Source organism: Leopardus geoffroyi, chromosome E2 (genome assembly GCF_018350155.1).
Source record: "Leopardus geoffroyi isolate Oge1 chromosome E2, O.geoffroyi_Oge1_pat1.0, whole genome shotgun sequence".
NCBI classification, from domain to species: domain Eukaryota; kingdom Metazoa; phylum Chordata; class Mammalia; order Carnivora; family Felidae; genus Leopardus; species Leopardus geoffroyi.
Window position 1 is genome coordinate 10,622,724 of NC_059335.1, and position 25,684 is coordinate 10,648,407.

The following is a 25,684-nucleotide window of genomic DNA, read 5'->3' on the forward strand; positions in this document are numbered from 1 at the left end:
CCTATCTGAATATCCCGGCCCGAACACGTTCGCACATGTGAGACTGTCCCGGCCGGCAGCTGCCACCCTGCTCACATTCCTCAGGCTCCGAGAAATGACAGGAGCATCTGTCCAGGATTTATCCAGCCATGGTGACATAAGAACTCTATAGCAACAAGTGGCTGTGGAAAGAGCTCGAACACAAGGGTTTTGCTGTTCTAAATGGCCCCATCCTGGCAAAGTCAGGGTATCTCCCTTATGACTTTTTCATCTGTGATAACAAATGACAAGAGTGCTGCAATTCTGCTCAGAAATTAAATAAATTAAATAAATAAACAAACAAACACAACATTCCCCCACTGTCACACTTTGAATCCTTCTGGATCTGTGCAACTGAGATCAGAAGAGGCAGCTGTTTAAAACCAGGGGCACGAGACAGGACATTGTTGAAAAGAAAATGGGAAAATTAAAAAAAAAAAGAAAAGAAAAGAAAAGAAAATGGGACCCGCTCGTTTAACAACCATTTACACATTCAAGAAAAAGGCAATAAAAAAAAAATACAATAAATGAACGTTTTGGGGGCGCCTGGCTGGCTGGGTCAGTAAAGCGAGTGACTCCTGATCTCGGGGTTGTGAGTTCGAGCTCCACATTGGGTGCAAAAATTAGTTAAAATAAAGAGAAACTTCTTTAGAAAAAAAAAAAAAAAGGTTTTGAGGAGCGCCTGGGTGGCTCAGTCAGTTAAGTGTCCAGGATCGGCTCAGGTCACGATCTCGGGGTTCACGAGTTCAAGCCCTGCGTCGGGCTCTGTGCTGACAGCTCAGAGCCCGGAGCCTGCTTCCGATTGTGTCTCCCCCTCTCTGCTCCTCCCCCACTCGTGCTCTGTCTCTCTCTCTCTCAAAAATAAATAAACATTAGAAACACAAAGTTTTGAAAATAGAGGGGGAAAAACACATCAGCGGGAGTATTTTAAAGACAGCATTCACAGCTTGTTAGTTTTTTTTTTTTTTTTAATTTTTTTTTCAACGTTTATTTTATTTTTGGGACAGAGAGAGACAGAGCATGAACGGGGGAGGGGCAGAGAGAGAGGGAGACACAGAATCGGAAACAGGCTCCAGGCTCCGAGCCATCAGCCCAGAGCCCGACGCGGGGCTCGAACTCACGGACCGCGAGATCGTGACCTGGCTGAAGTCGGACGCTTAACCGACTGCGCCACCCAGGCGCCCCGCTTGTTAGTTTTTAAAACGTTCTTTATGAGGGGCGCCTGGGTGGCTCAGTCAGTTACGCTTCCGGACTCTTGGGTTTGGCTCGGGTCATGATCTCAAGGTTTGTGGGTGCGAGCCCCGCATCTGGCTTTCTGCTGTCAGCGTGGAGCCCGCTTTGGATCCTCTGTCTCCCTCTCTCTGCCCCTCCCCCCACTCGCACTCTCTTTCAAAAATGAAAAAAAAAAACATTTAAATAAATAAATAAATAAATAAATAAATAAATCTTCCTTTAGAATTCTTTGGTCACGTACAAGCTTTAGACTATAAATGTATCAAGCTTGCTTCTAATACCTTCTGCGTTTTGTTTTTCTGCCTGGGAAAATATTTCCTCCACTTCTAAGAGCGCCTGTTAATTCATATTGATTTTGCTTTACTTTTATTTTATTATTTTATCATTTTATTTTATTTTCTTTCCAGTATAGTTAACACAATTCACTGTTTTGTTTTGCTTTGGTTTTGAGCCTCCTTGAAGCCTCCACGGTTTGCATTTACGTTTTTGACCCATTTGGAATTTATTTCCGTGGAAGGAACACAGGAATCCGGTTTTCATTCCTCTATTCTCCAAAGGTTTGGCCCCTTGGTGCTGACTTGCAATACTGCCTTCATCCACCCCGAAAATCTCGTATGTGGGGGCACCAAACTGTTAGGAATCCCATACATTTACAACGCATCTTACAGTCCGATGGGGCTTACTCTGCACCCCAGCCAACCCCCCTCCCCTCGCCATTACACTCCTTTCCAAAAATTCTCCGTTACTCTCACATGGCAACAAGTTCTCGTCTCGCACTCCTACGTTAGCTTCCAGGAGCTGGAAGACGTAGTGGAGACCTTTTGGGTTTTGGTTATGTTCTCACGACCACTGACAGCCGTTCGCATTGCTTAGCCTGAATGTCAAAGTCAGGGGGAGGCCCCTAGCCCGTGCCCCCCCGCCCAGCGGCACATGAGCTCCCACCCAGTTCTTATACATCCATTTGCTTTTATGGACTAATCACGCTCCCGGCAGCTGTCCCCGCGGTGTACTTGTCATTGAATTAAGCGTGACAAGGCATGTGTTTTGCAGAAATAGCCGCCGGAGTTTTTCAGGCAAGGGCATGGCCGGACCCCAAACCTAAACCCGGTGTCCACAGGGATACACTTTCCAAGACAAAGACGCTTTATAAGAAGTGCAAATATTTGTTCAGAAATGGCAGCAGACACGTCTAAGAACTGTAGAAAAAAACTGGTTAACTTAGCAATATCCGTGAATGTGGCTTGGGGGTAATTTAATTTTTTTTAAGTGTTTTTATTTTTATTTTATCTTTTATTAAAATTTTTTTAATGTTTTATTTATTTTTGAGAGAGAGAGAGAGAGAGAGAGCATGAGCAGAGGAAGGGCAGAGAGAATCCCAAGCAAGCTCCAGGCTCTGAGCTGTCAGCACAGAGCCCGACGTGTGGCCCGAATTCACGAGCTATGAGATCGTGACCTGAGTCGAAGTCAGACGCTTAACCGACTGAGCCACCCAGGCGCCCCTGTTTTATTTTTTTAATGTTTATTTTTGAGAGAGAGAAAGAGAGACACAGGTGGGTGGGGGAGGGCCAGAGAGAGAGGGAGACACAGAATCCACAGCAGGCTCCAGGCTCTGAGCTGTCAGCACGGAGCCTAACACGGGGCTCGAACTCACGAGCTGTGAGACCATGACCTGAGCCGAAGTCAGATGCTTAACCAACTGAGCCACCTGGCGCCCCTCTCTGCTATTTTTAATTAGTTAATTCATTCATTGTTTAATTAGTTATTGTGTGTGTGTGTGTGACTGTAATATTCAAAGAGTATTTAAAAGCATAATGTGAAAAGTAAGACTCTCCATATCGCTATTCCTCCCATGGTCCCTCTCTCCAAAATGTAACAGTGACCGTTTCTTATTACTGCTTATTTACTTATCACTTCCCGAGAATAAATTACCCACAGATCAGCATTCGCATACAAATCTTTCACCTTTATGCAAATACAATCTTAATATGCATTCTTGTGAATTTCTCCTTAAACGATGGCCTGGAAAGCTTTTCCCCTCAGCACATGGTAATTCATCCCAAGAATGCCCAATGATTGATTTCATCAGCCCTGAAATCACAGGCATCTAGACTCCCTCCAGAGTGGACAGATCCACCTTCCCACCAATAGTGGGTGAGACTGCCCATTTCTCCACAGCTTCACCAGCAGTGGGTTTTTACCCAACTTTTAAATTTCTGATTGGTGAACAACTGTGTAATTCATTGCTTTAAAAAACACTTTTTTTTTTTTTTTAAGATTTTACTTGTAAGTAATCTCTAAACCCAACATGGAGCTCGAACTTACAACCCTGAGATCAAGAGTTCCATGCTCTACTGACTGGGCCGGCCAGGCACCCCCATATAATTCATCGCTTTTGATTCTAATTCTTAAATAAGAATGGTGTTGAACGTTGTGTTTTCACACACTTATTAGCCATCTTGATTTCTTTCCTCTAAACTCCCTGTTCATGTCCTTTGCGTATTGTTCTGCAAGGTTGTCGAATTATTCCATGATTAGCTTTTGGTAAACAAATTAGCCTGTGTCTGTTACATGTGCTGTGAGTATTTTTCCCAATTTGTGGTTTATCTCTTTTCTTTTCCCCTACTGTCTTTCCAGCGACCAAAAGCACAGACTCTACACTTCTAAATGAATTACACTACATAAAATAAGTTTGCACGTTTATGTGTTGTGTACGTATTTTTGGATTATGTGGTAGCTGCTCCCCAGTACATTCTTTCCCAGACATTTCCGTATCTTCTCATAGGAGAACAATCTTTCAACAGCTCGTGTTGTCAACCCAGGATATGGCTCTGGTTAAACAGAGCCAGCAGCTTGAAAGTGGAAATCCCAGGAAACGTGGTATCATAACGGAAGCACTAAGCCTCCGACAACTCCTTCTCTTCCTCGAAATTGCAGAAGTCGCAGGAGAAATGCCCATCTCACACGAAGCACTAAGATAATCCCTAAGACCATGCTGCTTGGCAGAGACCTGCCCCACATTCTCTTGCTAGTACGTGGCCGTTAGGCCTGGACACGAGCCAGGACCGGATCTGTGAGAGCTGCACCTGACATTTCATTGAGCGGGACACATGCGCTGGGTAGAGCCAGGACTCCCGGGGGCAACATTACAGGCCCCGACGTGGCCTGTGGTGAGCTTTAGCACAGATCAGCACAGCTCTCTGGTCTTCCCTAGCACCCCTTTCATCACAAAAAGTGCAAATCGATAAGCAGTGGTAGATAGAATTACTGTGTAATCTATGGGGGAACGAGTTAATCCGACCACACTAGCTCATGTCGTTTGGAGTAAATAATGTATTCGTTTGGGTGCTTTTTACATGTCCGTGACATGGTATTTTTTTCATATGGGGAAATATATATATATATATATATATATATATATATATATATAAAAAGGAAATATAAGACATATGTGACTCAAAATCCCATCAACCGATGGAGCACCATCAAATTGATATTTTGTAAAAGCAACACAGGTTTACCAGTGTTCTTTGGAAGTATTAGTTGTAATTGTCAGAAATCAATAAAAACTCCAGAAATTTGGCCTCAACTTAAGCAAACAAATATGCTCTATGAGACTTCTCCCTGATACTTTTGCAGCAGGGAATATGTACAGTGTAAAACCTTTTGCCCATCAGGTGGCAAAATGCTACCTTGTTTTTTTTTTTTTTTTTTTTTTTTTTTTTAAATTTTTTTTTTTCAACGTTTATTTATTTTTGGGACAGAGAGAGACAGAGCATGAACGGGGGAGGGGCAGAGAGAGAGGGAGACACAGAATCGGAAACAGGCTCCAGGCTCTGAGCCATCAGCCCAGAGCCTGACGCGGGGCTCGAACTCACAGACCGCGAGATCGTGACCTGGCTGAAGTCGGACGCTTAACCGACTGCGCCACCCAGGCGCCCCAATGCTACCTTGTTTTGATTGTGTCGATCGCAACATGAGTGCGGTGAGGCAATTTCTCAGTCATTAGTGGATTGCCTGTTCAGACGCTTTGCCTGTTTTTCTATTAGGTTGTTTGTCTTTTGCTTATTGAATTAGTTGTCAATAAAGTTTAAAAAGTAGATCTTTGCTGTGATATATAGTGGAAATATCTTCCGTGTGAGCCATTTGTCTTTTTGTTTATAGTAACGTTTGCCACGAGGTGGGTTAAAATTTTTATGTTGACAATTGATTTTCTTCCTTTCATGGCCCTGAGGTTTTATATCCTGCTTAGAAAAGGCTTTCTCACACCAGAATGATGGATGAACTCACCTATATTTTCTTCTACCACCCTTGTAATGTCATTTTAAGTATTTTATTCTTCCATGTGTCCAGTTTCTTTTTCTTTGAAGTTTCTTTCTTTATTTTGAGAGAGACAGAGACAGTGTGAGTCGGGGAGGGGCACAGAGAGAGGGAGAGAGAGATTCCCAAGAAGGCTCCACACTGCCAGCACAGAGCCCGATGTGAGGCTCTAACCCATGAAGCCGTGAGATCATGACCTAAGAGTCAGACACTTAACCGACTGAGCCACCCAGGTATCCCTCAAATTTATTTTTTTTTAGGGAAACTAGCCCCTTTCCCCACTGCTGGCACAACACCACTCTTTCTCTCTCTTTTCCCTCTGATCTGCAAAACCACCAAATGAAATGCCCCAAATCTATGTGTTTCTTCTTGGATTTGCTCTCCTGGTCTACTGGTTCATCTGTGACTCTGGATTCATAGCATATGTGTATAATATCTTTTAATAACCCACAAGCCCATCCTCTTGCCTTGTCTGTTCTAGAATTCTCTTGGCTACCCCAGCTGTAAAAATGTTAAGCCATTCGTCCTGCAATCACAGGACATACAGGAAACGCCCAAGTTAAACCCGATCCAGAGGCTTGGAGGAGTCACGGTAGTTTTGTTTTGTTTTGTTTTGTTTTCAGTGTTGAATCTTTAACCCGGACAACTGCTTCCATCCCTTCCCACAAAGCGGTATCGGGAGACCACCTCAACTGACAATTGGCACAGAGTCAGCTATAATGCCAGACCATGCAGTAAAAGTGGTTCCAGGTTCACTCATAATCCCCGCAGTGAAACTGAAGCAGTTGGTAGATGGGCCGGAGAAGTTTCTGCCATGTGGCTGAGCTCCCTCGCTTCTATAACTGCATTGTAGAGGGCATGCTTGGGCTGGGATTTTAAAATCAAGGCAGCCCAATGAAAACCAACAGGGCGTTTCTTCAAAATATGACAAGTCGAACGACCATATGATCCAGCAGATACATCTGGGCACGTACCCCAAAGAACGGAAAGCAGGGACTCAAAGACGTATTTGTACGCCCACGATCTTGGGAGCTCTGTTTGCAACAGCCCAAAGGTGGAAGCCACCCAAATGCCCATCAGTGGATGAAGGGATGAATGAAAAATGCGCTGCACACTCGCAATGCATCTTATTCAACCGTGAGAAAGAAGGAAATTCTGACACGGGCTACAACAGAGATGAACCTTGAGGATGTTGTCCTAAGAAGCAAGCCAGTCACAAAGAGACCAATACTGTGTGATGCCACTTACAGGAAGTACCCAGGCTTGTCAGAGTGGAGAGACTGAAAGGAGAATGGCGGTGGGACACGCGACTCTTGATCTGGGGGTCATGAGTTCGAGCCCCACGGTGGGCACAGAACTCGAAAGAAAGAAAGAAAGAAAGAAAGAAAGAAAGAAAGAAAGAAAGAGAAAGAAAGAAAAAAAAGAAAGAAAAGGAAGGAAGGAAGGAAGGAAGGAAGGAAGGAAGGAAGGAAGAGAAGGAAGGAAGGAAGGAAGGAAGGAAGAGAAGGAAGGAAGGAAGGAAGAAAAGAAAAGAAAAAAAAGAGAAAAGAGAGTAGAATGGTGGCTGCTGGGGCTGGAGGTGGGAGAACAAGGGGTCACTGTTATTGTTTGTAAAGTTTTCATTTTACAAGGTGAAGAGAGTTCAGTGGATGGTGGTGACGCCAGGTGCACAGAAATGTGAACATACTCGACAGCAGTGAATTGCACCCTTAAAAAACGGTGAAGGTGGGGGGCGCCTGGGTGGCTCAGTCGGTTAAGCGTCCGACTTCGGTGCAGGTCATGATTGCGAAGTTCGTGGGTTCGAGCCCCGCATCGGGCTCTGTGCTGACAGCTCAGAGCCTGGAGCCTGCTTCGGATTCTGTGATTCTCTCTCTTCCCCTCTCCCGCTCATGCTCTCTCTCTCTCTCTCTTTCTCTCTCTCTCGAAAATAAACATTAAAAAAATAAAAAATAAAGATGAAAATGGTGAAGATGGTAAATTTTATGTCAAAACTCACCACTGAGTTCGCTTAAAATTACGCATTTCACTGTATATGCAGCATTTTACCGAAAAATGAAAAAAAAAAAAGGATAAATCGATCATGGGTAAGTTGACATCTTTATTCTTGACCTGTAAGTACATAACTGGCAGCTCTTTCTAGAGCCTCCGTGGTTCCCCAGCAGGGCCACCAGCACTCTTGCAGTCACATCCTCACTGGGTTTCCAGCTCTCCCCTCACCCCCACCCCCCCCCAACCCCATAGTCCCATTCCCCACCAGCAGCCAAAGGCAGCCTGTGAAAACCTAAGTCTGATCCTGACCCTCTGCTCAGAACCTCCATGGCTCCGGACTCACCCAGACTGAAGCCAAAATCTAACCCTTTCTGAAGCCCACAGTCCCTGAGAGATCAGCCTCCCAAACGGCCCTGACCTCACCTCCTCCTGTCCTCCTCGCCAGCCCCCTCTGGCCACACCTACCTCCTCCTTGTTTTTTCTCAAACACACCAGGCATTCTCCTGCCCCCCTTCGTGCTGACTCTTCCCTCTGTCTGGGATGCTGTTCCACCAGCCAGCTGTCTCTTTGGCTCCCTCACCTCCTTCGGGTATTGCCTCCCCAGAGATGCCCTCCCTGACCACTACGTTGAAACAGCAACACTCTGTCTCACATACACACTCATTCACCTGGACCCCCCTCCCGCTTTGTTTCAGCGTCATACCCACCACCCCTTACCTGTCAGCGTCTCCGGATGCGCGGTCTACGTCCCACCAGAACGCCAGCCCGGGAGGGCGGGAGTCTTTGTCTTGTTCCTGGCTGTCACACAGTCGATGCCCACCACATCTGGGCTGACAGCACGGATGAGGGAAGACACTGCCTGCAGGGCCTCGGCCTGTGTATGCAGAGGCTCTTGGGGATCACTCCGGTCCCCCACAGTGGCTCCCAGGCACGACCCTGAACAGGACGCTGCCCCCACGTGTGAGATGTGCTGAGGGGCTTCCTTGCAGGTGGCGGACTTCCCCTGCATCTCACGGGGTGGGGGGGGGGGGCATCCCTGGCTGTCCCCTCAACTTCTGGCCGTGTCAGCCTTTCAGCCTCTGCTGCGGGGCTGGGTGAACTAGAGGGAGTAACTGACTGCATCTCGGGAGGTAAAGTTGTTGGCCAGATACGGCTTTTGCACCAAGGGAGGACGATGCACCCAGTCAATACCAGATCAATTGCACCCAGTCAATACCAGATCAATTACCGGGTCTCCATGTGCCTCCTCCATGGCGCCTCATCCCCCTCCCCTCTCCCCAAAGGCCGGCTTCCCCTTCGGTCTCCTGTGCGTCTTCCCTCCCTGACCCTTCCCTTCACCTTTCAGAAACCCCCAACCTTGCCCCTGAAGGATGCTTCCCTTTCCTCAAGCGCAAACTTCTCCATCCAGAGCTCTCCACCAGCCGCTCCGCTGGGTGTGCATGAGAATTCTCAGGAGAAGTTGCTGAGGATACAGGTTCCCAGCACAAATGCCACCTCCAAGCGACCCCGGATCAGCAGGTGGGGCCCAGGAATGGTACTTTTCACAGAGACCCCAGGTGACTGATGCAGCCGCCACCCTGGTTCAGGAAGCCCTGGCAGGGGAGGGCGTTGGGCAGGAGAAAACTGAATTTTTAAGCTGAAAACCTGCCTCCGTCTGAAGGGAGGGGAGGGAAGGGTTTTCATCTTCCGGCCGCTTTTCAAAACACACTAACATGTTCACACAAATTCATGTCACCAGTTACCTGTTTTCGAAACTTCTAGAAACCCCCAAGATCTGCGGGACATCCTTTCGCGTCGGTGGAAGGGTATAGCGCAGAAAGGACACCTCGGTGGCATCTTCTTCATGGAAAGCTGACAACCCTCGCAGGACTGACGACAGCTCGTGCCAGGCTGGGCAGGTGTGTAGTTCACTGGTGATGGGAGTGGGGGGGGGGAACCCTGTTCTCAAATAAGCCAGGACATAGCCTACAAGAGAGCCAACAGCTACTTAATTTGCTAAACTTTATTTTGTACCATACATGTTTACATTTACCCATCATGGTGTCGATCTGTTAACACAATGGAGCCCTTAATGGACCTGCCCTTGGAACTGGGTGCTGGAGAGTCACAGGCTTTCCCACCTTGAGAGCAAATGCACTCCTGTGTTCGGTTCTGCACAAACCCAAGGAAAGCCTCGAGGCACAAGGCGGAAGGGCCGCAGATAGAAGCCGGGTTCTTTTTTTTCTTTTTTTCCCCCTGCACCTTCAGTTAGACTCCTCCAGGATTTTGAAATTAACTGTTACGAAGAAATTTATTTTCAAAGCGGAATTACTAACAACGTCTAACGAGTGCTCACGTTCTCCATCACAAAAACAGAAGGGAGGCCCCTGAACACAGAAAGGGCTAAAACCGCGTGACAATATTAGGCGAATACACGGTTGTGCTATCACACAACTAAAGTTAACAGGAGCGTGTGAATTACAAAGGGAAACTTCTTCCGGAGGGTTACGTCGTCACAGGGCATGCACGTGACTGAATCTCTCCCACCTCCGACCTTTCTCGTCCGCCACGTTTACAAGTTCAATTATAGGCAAACGGATGGGAGAAACAACTCATGGGAGATCTGTACAAAGTCAAGTTCACTTACGAACACAAGGTAATATTCTAATAGTCTCCTATGTGACTGGTTTGGCTTACGACTGTTTAAGTTTCAGCTTTTTTTTTTTTTTTTTTTTTTTTAAGTATATGTGCTGCCGAAGCAAGAACCTTTTTTTTTTTTCTTTCTTTTCCCAACACATGGGGGAGCCTGGATGGCTCAGTTGGTTGGGCATCTGATGACTTGATTTCAGCTCAGGTCATGATCTCACGGTTGTGAGACAGGGCTCTGCGCTGGGCGTGGAGCCTGCTTAAGAATCTCTCTGCCTCTGTCCCTCCCCCTCCCCCGCATGGGCGCACACTCTTTCAAAAAAATAATAAATTAAATAAATACATTAAATACATGGAAAAAAAAAAAGGTTTGGATTACATCTTCGAGCATGCTTTGGGCCTCCCAGGACACTATTTGAAAACCAATGGTGTCAGGTACCCCACCCTCTCCCCCTACACACACACACACACACACACACACACACACACACAACACACACACACGGGAGACAAGGAATGTTGGTCTATTCGGATGACAGAAATTAACAGCCAAGTTTTTAAGAATTTTTTCCCTCTCTGATTACAACGTGAGAAGGGTCTTTAGCCCCAAAGACACAGAGTTTGGTGGCGCTGGATGCAATTAAGGGCTGGGAAGCCAGAAGCGCCTGAGTCCTTCCCTACCGATCACCCCTTCTCCCCATGGGCGTCCTGAGACGGCCAGACACTAAACGGGAATCCAAATACCACTTTTATTAGCAGAATCTAAAGCTCAAGTACGTCAAGGCCTAAGTCCCCTAAAACTAACTCTTGGGACCTTCTCACCCTCTGGCTAGTTAACTGGAGGATGGAAGCTGAAAACCAGCAGGAGCAAAGCAGGCAGGTCCGCTTGGACGATCTCAGCTTAACTTACCCATGATGGAAACACAGAGAAGGTGGGAGAACATGCCAGACCCTGCATGCAGAGGTTGGCTGGCCATCCAGAAAGCAGGGAATGAGGAAGAAAGGCAGAACACGGGTGGACGTTAACAGGGATCCCGCCTGTGTATGTAAAGGTAAATGTTCTAGAATTTTCCCAATCTGCTTAGTGACCCTCTAACCTCTGAAGGTGAGTCAAGGGGAGGTGCAAAAGCAGGCGTGGCAGAGAAAAGAGCAGAGCGATGTACCTCCCTCCCTTAATCTCTCTCACCTAAGAGCTCACGGATACTTCCCCTCTGAGAGCCACATCTTTACAAACGGGGTCCTTTAAGAGTCAAAAGTTCACCCGATAAGAAAAAACTTTTGTTCCCAATGTGATATATCTTCCTTGGACGTCTTTCAACTAACCAGCTATGGGTGGTCCTCCAAATCAAAGCTTTCTGGGTTCTGTGGATTAGAAGAGCTCAAAAGGGGAAGTGGGTGTCCTGTGGAATTTTTTTCTTCTCACTTCCCTTGGTCCTTTTCAGTGCTTGAACATTCCTATCCCCCAACCAGGCCTCCAGAAAACTCCACCTTCAAAGCCATCTACCTTGACGACCCATTGATCATTATCACTCCAAACCACTGGGTTTTTATTAAGGGAGCTGGGTCAGACGGAGTGGCAGAATGACTGGAGACTACCACAGCGACAGTCACCGACAAAGGAGAGGTGGCGGATCTGCGTGGCCACCTCCTGCCCACCGGTGTCCCCCAAGTTGGCCTTCAGGGGCTCCTAGGAGGGAGGTCAGGGCTCTCGCCCTCTAAAACCTCATCTGCCCCTTCCACTGCACTGGGGTCCTCCTCATGCACCCCCTGACCTGCCCCCACCCGGCGCTCCGGCTCTTCCCCACTCATCCACTTGTCGGCGCACCCCAAATGACTTCTGTGGTCGTTCTCACCACTGGAGGCACGCGGGGAGCCTTCTGGGTCGGCCTCTGGGCCCTGTGAGGTCGAGGCTGGCAACTCCGCGGGCCGTGGGCCTCGGAGGGCCTTCTGAACTGATGCCTCTCTTGCGGCTGGCCCTTTCTTTGCCATCATCGGTTTTTTCTTGGCATCTTCCGAATCGACAAGGACGTAAGAGACAGGGCCCAAGCTCACCTTCTTTTTCTTTCTCATGGGGGCAGGGCTCTTTGCCAAGGCCCAGCCCACGGCCTTCTTCTTTGGTGGGCCTTCCTGGCCGCCATCTTGGTCTGACTCCGAAGCAACCCCAGGACTCACAGCTTCTGACTGGGCATCACGGGATGGCTTGCTGGGAGCCTTCCAGGCACATTTTCCCGCAGGCTTCTTCCAAGCCGACTCCTCCTGCTTCACACAGGGCTTTTTGTTGCTCCTGATAGCTTCTGAGACCTCCATATTTTCCGCGCCATTGGCCTCAGGATCCTCCAAGGCAGCTGAGCTCTTGGAATGGTGGCCTTTGGGTTTCTTCCAGGCCACTGACTCTTGCTTGGGGTTTTTTTTCTGCTTCTTTCTCCTGGAGCGACTTTTAGCTCCAGCGCTGCGAACCAGAGGTTTGGGGGGGTCACCTTCGTCTTCCATGTCATGCCAGCTGTCGGGATTCTCCGTCTTCAAAGCAGACCCTACTTCTGCAGCCCATCCTGGCTCCTTCTTGACCTTCCTCCGTGATGCTGAAGCTGAAGCTGAAGCTGCTACAGCCCGGGCATCAGTCACCTCTTGCGCCCTCACTTCCTCGCGGCTGCGGATCTCAGCATCCATGTAGCAGACGATTTGCACCACTGCCCCCAGGAGCACCCCCAAAGCTTCTGCCCAGTTCTCCGGGCGCTGATTCTGGGGCCGTGGGGGGTGGCTGAGCTGGAGCAGGCGGACCACATCCTCCCACGTGCGCCCCTCGGCATCTAAGAACTCATTCAGATTTTTTAAAAACTCAGCATCCTGGGTGGGGTCTCTACAAACCACTCTCCAGACGCCCCCCCTTGCTGGGAACTCCCGGGGTATGGCCCTGAGACTCACACCCTCTCCCACCTCAATTAGGGCAGCTTTGGCGTTCTCTTCCCTCAGAAAAATCTTATTGAGCACGAAGAACGGGCCCAGCGGGGAGAGGACCCCATGCAAGGTCTCCTCAATTTCTGCTTGACCACAGTCCTCTGGGATGCCCGTGACCAACAGGGACCTGTGGATGTCCACTTCCATACCCCGGCACCAGTCCTCCAGAAGGTTCATGGCCATGGTGGCGGGCACCTGGCGGCTCTAATCCCACGTGCACCGAACCGTCTATAAGGTGGACGAGGGCTGCAGCGGGCCCCAAACACTGATCCTGTAAAGTGACAGGAGAGGGAGATCAGATTCCCCGGAAGACGGCCGGGCTCAGGGATCTCTGCTGCCCCCAGCGCGGCGGGCCTCGCGCCTTCCCAGGTCCCTCCTCCCCAAACCGGGCCCCGGGTGCTCACACGTGTTCCGAGACCGGCCGAAAACCGCGCCCCGCCCCGCGGGTGGCGGCCGCCCGGCAGGGATCCTTGCAGCCTCGCGTCCCGGCCTCCCGGGTCGGGTCGGGCTGAGGACAGGCCGCCGGGGAGGCAGCCGCTCGGCAGGCGCCAGCTCGGGCCACCCGGGCCGGCTGTTCCCGGCGAAAAGGGCCGAGGAGCCGGCGTCCGCTCCGGCCCCGGACGGGTCACGCGGCGCCTCGAGCCCTGCAGCTGCGCGGAGCCCAGGCCGGCGTCGCAGCGCGCGCTTGCGCACTTGCGCCCGCGCCGCCCGGCCGCGCGGCTCCCTCGGTCGCCATGGCAACCGGCCGCCGCTGGCAGGGGCGCTGGGGTCGTGCCCCTGGGGCCCCGGGAGCCCGGCTGGTGAGCGGATGGTCAGCTCGCCGACCCGGGGGTCTGCGCATTCTCCGATTTTCCCTCCAGACGCACTCTTTCCATCCTTTTCGATTCAACGGGGGCCTCGGGGACGGAGGTGGAATGCCCTGACTTTAGCATGGCAACCAACTAGCCCTCCTGTCTTCCGCCTTCCTGTTGGGTTCACCCCCCATCCCTCCCCGCTCCGGGAGCCTCCAGAAATCAGAGGGCGAGAGGAAAGGGCAGCTTTAACCCCACATGAAGTCCTCTAACAAAACCACAGCTCCTGCCAGCTCTTTCGGCTACAGTTCCCAGGTTCCGGAAATATCCAGAAACTTCTAGAAACTCCCGGCTTCTGCCCACACATGCGCTGCAGGCCTGGATATAGTGCCTCACTTGCCTTGCTGGTTTCCTCAACTTGCTGCCCAGGGGCAGCACCTTTGTTGTTAGTTGATGAAACACTCCTCAGTGACTCTTAGAGCTGCTGTTTCCTGGTCAGGCCCTCGCTGACATATCTAGAATGCTGCTTACTGGCTGTGCAGTCTCGGACATATTGAGCTCTCCAAGCTCCTTCCTCTTCTCCCCAAAGGAGTATCAATAAAAACCACTCTGATCTGGAAGGGATATCATACGTGACGCATGCACTGAAGTACAGTTTGGGCCTGAGTATTCAACTTGAATGCTATTTGAATCCCATTTTGGAACTGACCTTTGCAAGACCAAATAGCCAAAATGCGTGTTCCACTCATCTCTAGCATCCCTGAACTTGGGTGGGATCGATACCTTGATATAGCAGTATGTGTGTGATTGTCCCAGTTCCCATGATGTTTCATGCCAAAAAAAAAAAAAAAAAAAAAAAAAAGACCTGTCATTCACATTGTTAAATCTGAATATCACATTCCAATAAACACTCAAGCTATAACTAGAGTTTAAAAAGCTCATGCACTTTACCTGTTGGAGTTCTATTGAATCAACTGAAGAATGAATGTATTTCATCATGCAGTGGCTTTCAAACACGGCCATAATTCTTTGATGTTCCCGTGGAAAAGTGGTGATCTCTGTCCCTCTTACTGAATCTGAGCTGGCTTGTAAATTCTTTGACTAATAAAGAGTGTGGTCAAAGGGAAAAGATTGAACCAAGAGTATCATGGAAGGAAAACTACGTGACTTCTCAGGCTATGTTATAAAGGGCCATGCAACTTTTTCCTTGTTCATTGGGACACTCATTCTTGGATCGCTGAGCTCCAAGGAGGAAAGTCAACTTTCCTCTGGCTTCCATGTTGTGAGGAAGCTCAAGCCAGCTGGAGAAGCCACAATGTGTGTGCCCCAGTCAACAATTTCCAGCTTAGCCCCTCCTGCAACTGATCGCAGCCCAGGCACCAGACATGGGAGTAAGGAAACTTCTAGGTGACTCCAGCTCCCAAACGTTTGACTCACTCCCCAACCATTGACATTTTCCTGGTGGAGACCCAGACGCCACGTAGCAGAAACAAGCCATCACTGCTGTACCCTGTGTGAATTCCTGACCCAGGGAGTCAATGAGTGTAAGCAAACAGTTGTTCGACATCACTACGTCTTAGGATTGCTTATTAGGCAGCAATCAATAACTCGAAGATACTGCAGAGGTGGAATGTGGCGAGAATCAATGACAATTGACAAAGCATTACTATAAAAGAAAACATGGGGCGCCTGGGTGGCTCAGTCGGTTACGCGTCCAATTTCCACTCAGGTCATGATCTCGCGGCTCGTGAGTTCGAGCTTCTCATCGAGATCTGTGCTGACAGCTCAGAGCCTGGAGCCTGCTTCGGATTCTGTCTTCCTTTCCCTTTGCCCCTCTCCCACTCTTGCTCTCTCTCTTTCCCCCTCTCTCTCAAAAACAAATAAGCATTAAAAAAGAAAAGAGGGGCGCCCGGGTGGCGCAGTCGGTTAAGCGTCCGACTTCAGCCAGGTCACGATCTCGCGGTCCGTGAGTTCGAGCCCCGCGTCGGGCTCTGGGCTGATGGCTCAGAGCCTGGAGCCTGTTTCCGATTCTGTGTCTCCCTCTCTCTCTGCCCCTCCCCCGTTCATGCTCTGTCTCTCTCTGTCCCAAAAATAAATAAACGTCGAAAAAAAAATTAAAAAAAAAAAAAAAGAAAAGAAAAGAAAACAGAGCAACAATCTTAAAATAGAGGCGCCTGGTGGCTCAGCTGGTTAAGCATCTGACTTCGGCTCAGGTCATGACCTCACTGCTCTTGAGTTCGAGCCCCGCGTTGGGCTCTGTGCTGACAGCTCAGAGCCTGGAGCCTGCTTCGGATTCTGTGTCTCCCTCGCTCTCTGCCCCTCCCCTGCTCACCCTCTGTCTCTGTCTCTCCTTCAAAAATAAACATTTAACATTTTTTAATTAAAAAAATAAAATTGTGATACAAATTTAAAAGTTTTGATACAATTTCAGATTTATTCCTATATTCCCTAAAGTTTATTCTATAATGGCGATCTTTGCCTGTGACCAAATACTCAGCCATTCGATATTTTGTTAAAATGTGTATTTGGTCCTAACACAGAGCGAGCTGTTATTATTATTGTAACGGCAAGAGTTTCCAGGGGCCTCCCCAGTGTTGAGCAAACTTCTTTTAGGCTCTTTCCAGCGACCCGGAGTTTGTTCTGGGATGGTTGAACCAATGGGTGCAACACTCTTCCTAATAGGTAGAATCTAGAAGCTATCCAAATGCCAACAACAAAGGAATAGATAATTGTGACGTGGTCACACAATAGAATACTAAGTGATTAGAAAACTGATCTACAACTACGCACAACATTATAGACGAATCTCGCAACTATGACTTGTTTTTAGTTTATTTATTTATTTTGGTGGGTGGAGGGGCAGAGAGAGAGAGGGGGAGAGAGAGAGAATCCCGAGCAGGCTCCGCTCTGTCAGTGCAGAGTGCGATGCGGGGCTCGACCCCACGAACCTGTGAGATCAAGACTTGAGCTGAAATCAAGAATTGGACAACAGGTGACCGACTGAGCCACCCAGGCGCCCCAAGAGTCAGTCATTTCTTTGGGATGTGTAGGTTTGCACAACCCAGGCCTGCCGAGTTAATCCTTTACTGCACAGATGCCTAGGCAGTATCCATCAGGAATCAATCAGAGAAGCAGATTGGTATGGGTTAATTAGGCATTCCAAAATAGTAAAAGAGAAATATTGAAGAGATAAGAATTTTAAGCTTGTTTATACATATCAAAAAGGATATATACATATATATTTGTAAATGTACAATGATGTGTATTACACATGTGCGTGTATACATATATATGTGTGTGTGTGTGTGTGTGTGTGCGTGTGTGTACGTGGGTGGGTGAGCGTGTGTGTCTGTGTATTAAGTGGAGTCAGCCACCTGATTTCTCTCCAAGCAAGGAGCCACCCTGATTACCAGCAGATCTAAAAATAGTTTTGAAGCCTCTTGACGGAAGCCGGTGCTGTGGTTTCCATGACAACACATCCCGGCAGCCCAAATCCTTCGACCCATCTCTGCACTTCCGGTCTGGGGTCACCTTTCCATCGTCTTCCTCTCTGTTTCACCTTTGGGTGTTTATCTGGTGTCCGGGCCCTTGGTTTTATTTATTCACTTATTTATTTTTGAAGTTTATTTATTTATTTTGAGGGAGACAGAGACAGCATGAGTGGGGGCGGGGCCGAGAGAGCGAGGGAGAGAGAGAGAGAGAGAGAGAGACCGTGCTGTCCGCGCAGAGCCCAATGTGGGGCTCGAACCCGTGAACCAGGAGATCATAACCTGAGTGGCACGCCGTCAGACGCGCAACCGACTGAGCCGCCCAGATGCCCGATGGTTCTAGGTTTAAAAATAAATAGATTTAAAGATAAATAGCCATAATCTCTCTCTTAAAAAATTATTGTCAAAATACTCCAGAAAACAAAAGAGAGGGTGAGAGGTAGAGATGAAATGAGATTGGCCCTGAGTTGATCATTGTTACAGCTGGAGGCTACTATGCTGTTCTCTCTGCTGATGTATATATTTTAAATTTTCCATAAGGAAATTTTTTTTTCAACGTTTATTTATTTTTGGGACAGAGAGAGACAGAGCATGAATGGGGGAGGGGCAGAGAGAGAGGGAGACACAGAATCGGAAACAGGCTCCAGGCTCTGAGCCATCAGCCCAGGGCCCGACGCGGGGCTCGAACTCCCGGACCGCGAGATCATGACCTGGCTGAAGTCGGACGCTTAACCGACTGTGCCACCCAGGCGCCCCCTTTTTTTTTTTTTTTTTTCATAAGGAAATTTAAAAAAAAAAAAAAGAAGGGAAGAGGTGCCTCTGTCTGTGGGATTTTCTTTTTCTTTTTGCTAACATGGTTTACAGAGTGACATATACCCCCCCCCCATGATTTTATTGTTTTAATCCTAAATCTTATAAAATGTATTCCATCCCGTAACTTTTTAAGAGGTAAAATGTTAAGGGGCACCTGCGTGGCTCAATTGGTCAAGCGGCCGGCTCTTGATTTCTGCTCAGGCCATGATCTCCCGGTTCATGGGCTGGAGCCCCGAGTTGGGCTCCTCGCTGAGAGCCTGGAGCCTGCTCGGGAATCTCTCTCTCTCCCTCTCTCTGCCCCTCCCTTGCTTGCACTCTCTCCCTCTCAAAATAAATAGACTTTTTTAAAAAGTAAAATTTATATTGTTAACTGACAAGAAAGAGGCCCCCCCCCATCCCTCCTTATCTTATTCAAATAGTTAACCAAATGAATGTGTACTGGGTTCTCTATTCGAATAATTATTCTGAATCATTTTAGAACACTGCCATTATCAAATATTTAATTCGATGAAGAAAGGTATGAATAATAACAGCATGAGCACCTGGGTGCACGCTTCCCCACCCACTGGCCTCCCCTGCTTAAGAGTGGAAGCATCTCCTGGTCACTTAGGTCTTTCTCAGACATGATCTTCTGTGCTTCTGACCTTAGGATGTTTGTACTTGCTGTTTCCTGTGCCTTTCGTGTGGTTCCTTTCTTGTCATTTCAAACTGGTCCAAATGTCACTGCCTCTGAGAAGTCTTACCAGACCCCACAAAAATACCAACCACAAAAATAGTTCTCCCCTCACGCACACTCACAAAAATCATTATCACGGTACATTGGCTTATTACTGTATCAGTTAGCATTCGCTGCCTAACAAACAGCCCCCAACCAGAGTGGTTTAAATTTTTTTTTTTCAACGTTTATTTATTTTGGGACAGAGAGAGACAGAGCATGACCGGGGGAGGGGCAGAGAGAGAGGGAGACACAGAATCGGAAACAGGCTCCAGGCTCCGAGCCATCAGCCCGGAGCCTGACGCGGGGCTCGAACTCACGGACCGCGAGATCGTGACCTGGCTGAAGTCAGACGCTTAACCGACTGCGCCACCCAGGCGCCCCCACAGTGGTTTAAAGATGGGGCTTACACTACCTAAAATTGTAGTCCTCATGGCGATGGAAGCCACCCAAGGGTAGACACCTTCTCTCTCTTGTTCATCATTTCATTCCCAGTACAAAAGACAGTGTTTGCCACAGAGAGACGTTTAATCACTATTTGTTGCGTGAATAAATGAATGTGTCCACTGAGTTGGAAATGGAGCAGGCCACTTGGACAATCACTGTAATTCTAACTAAAGCCAGAGAGTGAGATGCTCTTTAAAAAAAAAAAAAAGAAGAGAGGTGTCTGGGTGGCTCAGTCGGTTAAGCGTCTGAGTCTTGGTTTCAGCTCAGGTCATGATCTCACTATCATGGGATTGAGCCCCGCATTGGGCTCTGTGCTGAGTATGGAGCCTGCTTAAGATTCTCTCTCTCTCTCTGCTCCTCTCCCCTGAGCATGCATGTTCTCTCTCTCTAAAATAAAAATTAAAAACTAAAAATAAAAAATAAAAAATAAAAAAAGAAGAAGAGGAGAAAGAAAGAGAGAAGGTTGCCTGTGTCTGCAGCACTGGGAAAAAAGCGAGAACAAAGGGGAGTTTATTCATCAGTGTAGACGGGTAAATAGTAAACTCCACGGAAGAAACTCCTGCCCTCCCTCTGCCTTGGGAGGGTTTTTTTTTTTCCCAGTGCCAGTCAACGAGGCCAGTCACTCCAGATGGTCACGAGTCGTGTGGGTGGCCATTCTCGGGAAGACGTCCAATCTGACCTCTCTCTACTGCCTCTCCCTACACTTAGGTCCCCTAGGCACACGGAGTGTGGAGCATTGATGGCTACCAGCTCCCACCCAAGACACGCACATTTTCACAAAACTCCATCACTTGTACCACAAGCGATTTACCACAAACATTTATTTTTTTAGCCCGGTGAGCTGGCGAGAGGGATTTCTTCAATTCCCTCTCCCTAATAGTCCAGATGGAAAAAAAAATCGCTAGATGGTAAGAGCCAGGGAGAGCCATCCTCTAGGAAAATGTTGGCCTGGCTACAGGGTGGGCTAGGATGCAGAGAAAGGGAGGAATTGAGTTAGGAGGGTAAATCTTGGATGGGGCTGAGATCTTGAATGCCCCTAGGGGCTCTTGAAATATTTATCACCAGCATCATCATCACCATCATCACCATCATCACCATCATCACCATCATCATCACCATCACCATCATCGTCACCATCATCACCACCACCATCATCACCACCATCATCACCACCATCATCACCACCATCATCATCACCATCACCATCATCGTCACCATCATTGTCACCATCACCATCATCATCACCACCATCATCACCACCATCATCATCACCATCATCACCACCATCATCACCACCGTCATCACCACCGTCATCACCATCATCATCATCACCATCATCACCACCGTCATCACCACCGTCATCACCATCATCATCATCACCATCATCATCACCATCATCATCATCACCATCATCATCATCACCATCATCATCACCATCATCGTCATCATCACCATCATCGTCATCATCACCATCATCATCATCACCATCAGCATCATCATCACCATCATCATCACCATCATCGTCATCATCACCATCATCATCATCACCATCATCGTCACCATCACCATCATCGTCACCATCATCATCACCATCATCACCACCATCATCACCACCATCATCACCATCATCATCATCATCACCTTCATCATCACCATCGTCATCATCACCATCATCATCATCACCATCACCATCATCGTCACCATCATCATCACCATCATCACCACCACCATCACCATCATCATCATCACCTTCATCATCACCATCATCACCATCACCATCACCTTCATCATCACCATCATCATCATCACCATCATCAGTATATTCATATATTCAGATAGTGTAATATAACATGACTGCTATTCTTTTTTAAACATGGTTCTAGCACTGAGGATTCAGCCGTGAGCCTTCAGTGGAGGAGACAAACAATAAACAAATAAATGGAATGTCATGCTGGGGATGAGAGGTGCCATGAAGAAGTATGAGGCAGTGGAGAGTGACAAGAAAGTCTATTTTCAACAGAGTAGTCAGAGAAGGCTTTTCTAAGGAGCTGACTTCTTTTTTTAATTAAAAAATTTTTTATGTTTATTTATTTTTTGAGAGCGAGAGAGACAGAGCATGTGTGGGAGAGGGGTAGAGGGAGAGGGAAACACAGAATCCGAAGCAGGCTCCCGGCTCCGAGCTGTCAGCACAGAGCCCCATGCAGGGCTCGAACCCACGGACCATGAGATCATGACCTGAGCCAAAGTTGGACGCTGAACCGACTGAGCCACCCAGGTGCCCTGAGGAGGTGACTTTTAAATGGACACCTGAATGAAGCGAGAGAATGAGCTTTAGAGATGCGTGCAGGAAAGGCTTTCCAGGTGGGGGAAACTGCCCGTGCAAAGGCCCTGAGGCTGGAGCTTGTGCGACGCTTAAGAAGCAGCGAGGAGACCCGTCTGGCTGGTGCAGAGCGAGGGAGGGGGCGAGGGTGGGAGAGGTAGTCAGAGAGGGAACAAAGCAGGGTTTTGTAGGGCTTTGGGAGGACTTGGCTTTTTCTCAGAGGAACACGGGAGCCACTGGCCATCTGAGCAGAGGTGTAACCTGGTCTGCAGAGACTGAATAGAGATTATGAACCCATTCTATAGATGAGGATACTGAGGCTCAGAGACTACACATCCACTCTGTACAGTTTGTATATAGTTTGTATAGATGCAGGATTTGAACCTGCATCTATCCGGCTTCCTGTGCCCCTAACTGGGGACTTGGGCCCCAAACAAAGGGAATAAAGTCAGCCTGGTGACATTGGCTCTGGAACTGAGCAGAGAAGACAGGAAGAATGGCCCAAGCAGGGCTGGGCCTGGTACAGACAGACAGCTGCTCTCATCGAGATGCTCCTCTATTCCACCACCTGCCGGTCTGAGACCAAGCCTCAAAGCCCAGGCCTCAAATATGTGATTACTTAGCGTAGTTCTGGAGAGGCTCTGGAATGTTCTTCTACTGTTTGACTTGGACGTTTACATTTACTGTAACTTTTTGAAGCCCCTTGGGCCTTCTCTCTGTAAAGCACTGGTCACTCTTGACCCAGATCACATCTCCTCGCCCTTCAGACCTCAGCTTATGTACCTCCTCCTCCAGGAAGCCCTCCCTGACCACCCCCAAGCTGGATCCGGCGTCCCCTGTAGGTTCCTTTGTCTTATCTCTACCCACTCTGGGCCATCACTGTCGGAGGATGGGTCTGTCCCCCCCACTGGACTGTGAGCCCACGGAGGGCAGGACCAGGACGGTCACTGGTTGCCTCTGTGTCCCCAGCACAGGCTGGCCACAGAGAAAGTGCTCAGGGATTCTTTTCATTGGATGGATTTGCCATAAATTCTCCAAAGACACAAATGCGAGCAGGGAGGAGGTTTAAGGTGACGGCCAAGACAACCGGCTCAAGGCTCAGATTTGCCTCTGGGCTCCGGGACGTCAGAGGTTGTGAAACTTTGAGCACACCGCCCCATCTCTCCGAGCCTCAGTCCCTCTATCTGTCGAACGAGGCGTTGGGGGATTCTGGAGACAACGCGTATGAATCGTGGGGCCTGGCATGTGCCAGAACGGGGCAGTTTTCACCGGTATTTATTATCCAAGATGGGGAGAGAAACGATACGAATGCTCTTCGCGACAAGCATCTGGTTTTTTGTCTTTTCCTGATTTGAGGGGGGCGGAGGGAAGCAGGTATGAATAGCATTTTTGTCTGATTATAGAATACCCCAAAAGAGAGCAAGGTATACCTGTTATGACGAAGTGACAAAAAAAAATAACCGAAAGAGAATGCAAATCTCCCACAAAGCCACGTTGCACGGAGAACTTCATTGCCGTGTTTTTTTAAGTAGACATCACGCCCAGCGTGGGGCCCAATGCGGGGACTCGAACTCATGACCCTGAGATCAAGACCCGAGCTGAGATCTAGAGTGGAGAGTCGGACGCTTAACTGACTGAGCCACGCAGGCGCCTCTGTTGCCATTTTTTAAAAAGTGGGGCGCCTGGGTGGCTCAGTCAGTTAAGCCTCTGACTTTGGCTCAGGTCATGATCTTGCGGTTCGTGGGTTTGAGCCCCGTGTCGGGTGATGTGCTGACAGCTTGGAGCCTGGAGTCTGCTTCAGAGTCTGTGTGTCCCTCTCTCTCTCTGCCCCTCCCCTCTCTGTTCACACTCTGTCTCTCGCTCTCTCTCTCAACAGTAAAACCTTAAAAAAAATAGAAGTTGGGGCGCCTGCGTGGCTCAGTTGGTTAAGCATCTGACTTCAGCTCAGGTCATGATCTCACAGTTCGTGAGTTCGAGCCCCACACTTGGGATCCTCCTTCCACCCCCCTTTCTTGGCCCATCCCCTGCTCTCTCTCTCTCAAAAAGAAATAAATATTAAAAAAATAAAAAATAATAAAAGTAAAATGAAACAACAGAAGACCAGATATCTGTATTCATCTCACATAGCAGTATTTTAGGAAGCTTGGGTGTGTGTGTGTGTGTGTGTGTGTATCCTAGGTCACAATAAAATGCATTTCTTTTTTTCTTTTTTTAACAAAATGCATTTCTTACCATGGATTGGTTCATTAGCTCCCCCCCCCCATGGATGGATCTGTAGGCTTTTTAAAAATTAAATAATTTAATTAAATATAACTAAATATTTAAAATTAAATAATTTAATTTATTTATTTTGAGAGAGACAGAGTACAAGTGGGGGGGGGGGTGCAGAGAGAGAGAGAGGGGGAGATGCAGAATCGGAAGCAGGCTCCAGGCTCTGAGCTGTCAGCACAGAGCCCGACGTGGGGCTTGAACTCACGGACCACGAGATCATGACCTAAGCCAAAGTCGAACACTCAACCAACTGAACCACCCAGGCGCCCCTGTAGGCTTTTTTCCAGTTCTTCGCCATTTCTTTTTTTTTTTTTTAATTTTTTTTTCAACGTTTATTTATTTTTGGGACAGAGAGAGACAGAACATGAACGGGGGAGGGTCAGAGAGAGAGGGAGACACAGAATCGGAAACAGGCTCCAGGCTCCGAGCCATCAGCCCAGAGCCCGACGCGGGGCTCGAACCCACAGACCGCGAGATCATGACCTGGCTGAAGTCGGACGCTCAACTGACTGCGCCACCCAGGCGCCCCAATTCTTCGCCATTTCAAATGAAGAACTGACATTTGTCGGTGGGGGGGCAGGGGGGGCCGGTGCCCTTAACTTTCTATGTTGTTTGCATTCAGAGGTGGGTCTTTAATTTGTTTGAAATGATGATTTTTTTTTTTTTTAAAGGCGCCTGGGTGGCTCAGTTAAGCGTTTGCCTTCAGCTCAGGTAATGATCTCAGGGTTAGTGAGTTCAAGTCCCGCATCCAGCTCTCTGCCTCTCTCTGCCCCTCCCCCCACTTCTCTCTCTCTCAAAAATAAATATTTCAAAAAAAAAAAAAAGGAATGATGATGTTTTTAAAAGACACAACGTCTGGTTTGTACATTTTTATATCATTGCACAGAACAGGAATCTAACATACCGCCTCATGCTTCATTACCACGGGCCCTATGTCCCCCGGGGGGCCGTTCTGAGCTCTTTCTCTCTCCCTCTCTGGAAATAACCACAAAACCTTGGGATTCTGCGGAGGGAGAAGCGAAGCGCTCTCATCCAAGCTGGGCTCAGGTTACAGCGGCCAGCTGCAGGCCCTGGCGAAAAGTCCCCGGCGGTCGCCTCCACCCTGCAGCAGGGGAACGAGGTTCCAAGCGAGGAAACGTGGCCAGGAAACCCAGAGGCCCCACGTTCTTTTTCTCCACTTATTTTTCCTAAAAAACAGCCGCACGGCAAAATAATCTGTAGGGCAAGATTGCATTAACGTGGGGTTCCCGTTCCCCACAGTCAATTCTGCAGTGTTGAGAAATGCATCGTGTGGCAATAAGGATCCGTCTCTCTGGAAAATCAAGTTTTTGTTTTTCCTAAAACAGGATATTATTTACCCTGGGGGAGGGAGGAGTTTGTGATGAGCAGGACACATGAGGCTCTTCTGGGCTATTTCCTGGTGGGCTGAGTATCACGGAATTCGCTATTTAATTATTTGTTACAGTGTATGTTTCCGTGGGGGGCACATTTCCATATGGGTGCGACACAGTCCACTGTGTTTTTTCAAATGTTTTTTAAAAAACAGTCACACACTGAGAGAGCGGCAGTGAGAAAATAAATGCTCTACCTATTTTCCAGAATTTTCCGCAGGCGAAAACCTGAACCCGGTGGAACAAACGTGCATTTTGAAAAGACTCCCAAACGAAAGGCACAGCAGAGTCAGGTGAAGCTTCTCTCGTTT

General features: G+C 48.4%; 1 protein-coding gene across 1 annotated transcript; it reads right to left on the bottom strand.

Moving 5' to 3' along the window:
* Positions 1 to 9,541: 9,541 nt before the first annotated feature.
* PNMA8A (PNMA family member 8A) lies at positions 9,542 to 13,815 on the bottom strand. The gene is made up of 2 exons (XM_045440808.1): positions 13,542 to 13,815; positions 9,542 to 13,408 (listed from the first exon to the last, which is right to left on the bottom strand). Exon 2 carries the CDS (start codon positions 13,318 to 13,320, stop codon positions 11,860 to 11,862), a length of 1,461 nt encoding a protein of 486 aa, XP_045296764.1. The 5' UTR covers positions 13,321 to 13,408; positions 13,542 to 13,815; the 3' UTR covers positions 9,542 to 11,859.
* Positions 13,816 to 25,684: the final 11,869 nt, after the last annotated feature.